Source organism: Chelonoidis abingdonii, chromosome 10 (genome assembly GCF_003597395.2).
Source record: "Chelonoidis abingdonii isolate Lonesome George chromosome 10, CheloAbing_2.0, whole genome shotgun sequence".
NCBI lineage: Eukaryota > Metazoa > Chordata > Testudines > Testudinidae > Chelonoidis > Chelonoidis abingdonii.
Window position 1 is genome coordinate 21,203,796 of NC_133778.1, and position 2,967 is coordinate 21,206,762.

Here is a 2,967-nt window from a genome sequence, read left to right on the forward strand (position 1 = left end):
GAATGCTGCTGTGTAGCACTGCAGTACCATGTCTATCAGCAGCATCCAGTACACATACGGTGACAGTGACAAAAGGCAAAACAGGCTCCATTGTTGCCATGCTATGGCGTCTGCCAGGGCAATCCAGGGAAAAAGGATGCGAAATGATTGTCTGCCGTTGCTTTCACAGAGGAAGGACTGATTGACGACATTTACCCAGAATCACCCGCAACACTGTTTTGGCCCTTTCATGCATTGGGATCTTAACCCAGAATTCCAATGGGCGAGGGAGACTGCGGGAATTAAGGGATAGCTACGGGATAGCTACCCACAGTGCAATGCTCTGGAAATCGACGCTAGCCTCGGTACATGGACGCACACCGCTGAATTAATGTGCTTAGTGTGGCCGCGTGCACTCGACTTTATACAATCTGTTTTAAAAAACTAGTTTCTGTAAAATCAGAATAATCCCGTAGTGTAAACATACCCAAAGTCAGCCCATAATTTGTAAAGTACTTTTGGGTTCTTCTGGAGGGAAAGTGCTATATAAATTCAAGTCATTATCAGTGAAGAAATTGAACAGATTGGTAGGTTCAGAGCCTGATTCAGCCAACCCCCCAGTTTCTGATTTCTCATTTCTAACTGTCAGCATATCCTGCGCTGGCAAAAAATAAATAAATAAATAGAACAAAGTATAGTAAACCAAATAGAATGCAGGCTCCAGTGAGTATAATGCAGTACGTAAAAAAGATGCAGCTCAATGATGAATTTGTGTGAATACAGAATAATTCAAAATCAAGACATGAAGTAAGGAAAAGGAGGAGACTAACCCAGTAATGTGTCCAAAGAATTAATTAAAAAAAAATTACCATCTCAGTAAAGTTATCGGCACAGGCCATTCGAATCCGCTCAATCGTCAGAGGGCTGTTCAGGGTGAAGGTCCCAGTTAATCCTCTTTCCTCCCGCACAGCAGCCACTGCATCCCAGATAGCAAAGAACACAGAACATCCCAGGAACAGCCCTGCCTCGCCTATCCCCTGGCAGGGAACAAAGCCAGACACATAGGTTTGCTTTAGAAACTGATTGACAACAGGGGCCCAGATCCTTAGCTGGTACAAATTGAGATAGCTCCATTGAAACTACATTAATTTACACAAGCTGAAGATCTGGCCAATTCATGTCAATGGTACTAGGCCTGCTGAAGAGCTGGCTCAGACACTGTTTTATATCAACACAGCTGGACACAATAAATCTCCTTAGGGCTCTGAGTACTCCAAGATATAGAAGAGTTGAGGACAAGGATTTGGTTCATAATTTTTTAAAAATTCATAGCACATCTCCACTCTAAGCAAAGGTTCGCTCTGACTTGGATTGCATTTGTTACACTGCAAAGCAATGAAACAATTCAGAACTTTCAGTATAAATACACCTCCAATCTATCCAAATTCCTTTTAAGTGGCTTTCATTGTATATGATGAAACAGAACTCGGCAGCCTTCCTTTCTCTATTCCAGTTCCTAAATGGATAAAGTTTGCATTGTTTAATCTCTCCAAAGAACTGTGATGGTTTCTGTCTCTAGTATCATCTCCATTAGAAAATGTCTATTTGCTCTAAGCTATTAAAGATATTTATCCCTAGTAGGCATTCAAAGTGAACTTTCTCCTGGAAATTCCCATGTCTCAGATGCAGTTCCTTCAGATACTAGGCTAGGGCACTGGACATCTGCCTCTCTTACCAGCACAAGGCCTACTTATCCTCTATTCTGAGGATGTAATTGGTGCATAAGCCTTGGGCTGGCTCTACACAGGGGTGAATCCATCCTTACAGCACAAGATGGAAAGGATATGAAGGAAGTTCCTTGTGGATAAGACAATGGAAGATCTGTATTCTGTTTTTTCCTGTGAGACACTGGGCAAGCCTCTTAATCTCTCTTTGCCTCACTTCCCCATCAGTAAAATGGAGATAATTCTTCCTTTCTACCACCCTGTGTTTATTGTAAGCTCTTCAGGGCAGGCTTTGTCTCTTACTATGTGTGTGTGCCAGATGCTGTACATACTCGAGTTTCAGTCTCAGGTGAGGTTTTCTAAGTACTACCATAATTTTACAAATACATAAGAAGAGATACAAAAAAATCAAAATAAATTAATGCATGAAAATTACCCTTTTTCTCACAGCAGGTGAACTTATAAAGGTCCTTCTGGTTCTAAAGGTATTACTGGTGCCTGTGATGTTCCCCATTTTAAGTATAGGGAACATTTCTGAAACCTGTAATATTGCAACAGCTGGAAAGCACTTTTAAAATACCACACATGCACTTTGGTAACGTGTACGACTTGCTATGACTTTATACAGCACAGTTGGCTTGTTTACCTTGGCGGAGTAGATGGCAATTGGGTTTCGGGAGTTTGGCAGCAAGTAAACCCTGAACTGTTCAGGTATGTCACAGACAGCAGGGATTTTATACGTATCTGGACCCAGAGTGTACTGCACTCCTTCTGGGGAGAACTTTATTTCTTCCATTGTATAAAGTCCAACCCCCTGAACAAAGGCACCTTCAATCTGAGGAAAAAATGTACACAATTTCTATTTTCATTCACATTAAAAGATAAAAATGTTAATACAACTAAACTTTTAGATCTACAACATTAACTGGCTCTTTTCCTTCCATGGCAACTGGGCCAAAGACAAATGCTAAACTCAGAGTAGTTATTAATGGTTCCCAATCCTGCTGGAAAGGTATAACAAGTGGGGTTTCAAAGGGGTCTGTTTTGGGAATGGCTCTGTTCAGTATCTTCATCAACAACTTAGATATTGGCATAGAAAGTGTGCTTATTAAGTTTGCAGATGATACCAAACTGGGAGGGATTGCAACTGCTTTGGAGGATAGAGTCATAATTCAAAATGTGGACAAAATAAGAGAAACTGGCTGAGTAAACAGGACACGAAGTTCAGATAAAAGACAATTATGCAAAGTGGCTCCTCACTTAG

The 2,967-nt window shown here is 41.1% G+C and overlaps 1 protein-coding gene across 1 annotated transcript in view; it reads right to left on the reverse strand.

Moving 5' to 3' along the window:
- The window catches only part of LOC116836083 (aldehyde oxidase 2-like), a 127,133-nt gene that overhangs the window by 6,511 nt on the left and 117,655 nt on the right, over window positions 1-2,967 (reverse strand). Inside the window, 2 exon segments of the mRNA XM_075070025.1 lie at window positions 849-1,016; window positions 2,350-2,538. Coding sequence (XP_074926126.1) covers window positions 849-1,016; window positions 2,350-2,538 — 357 coding nt within the window.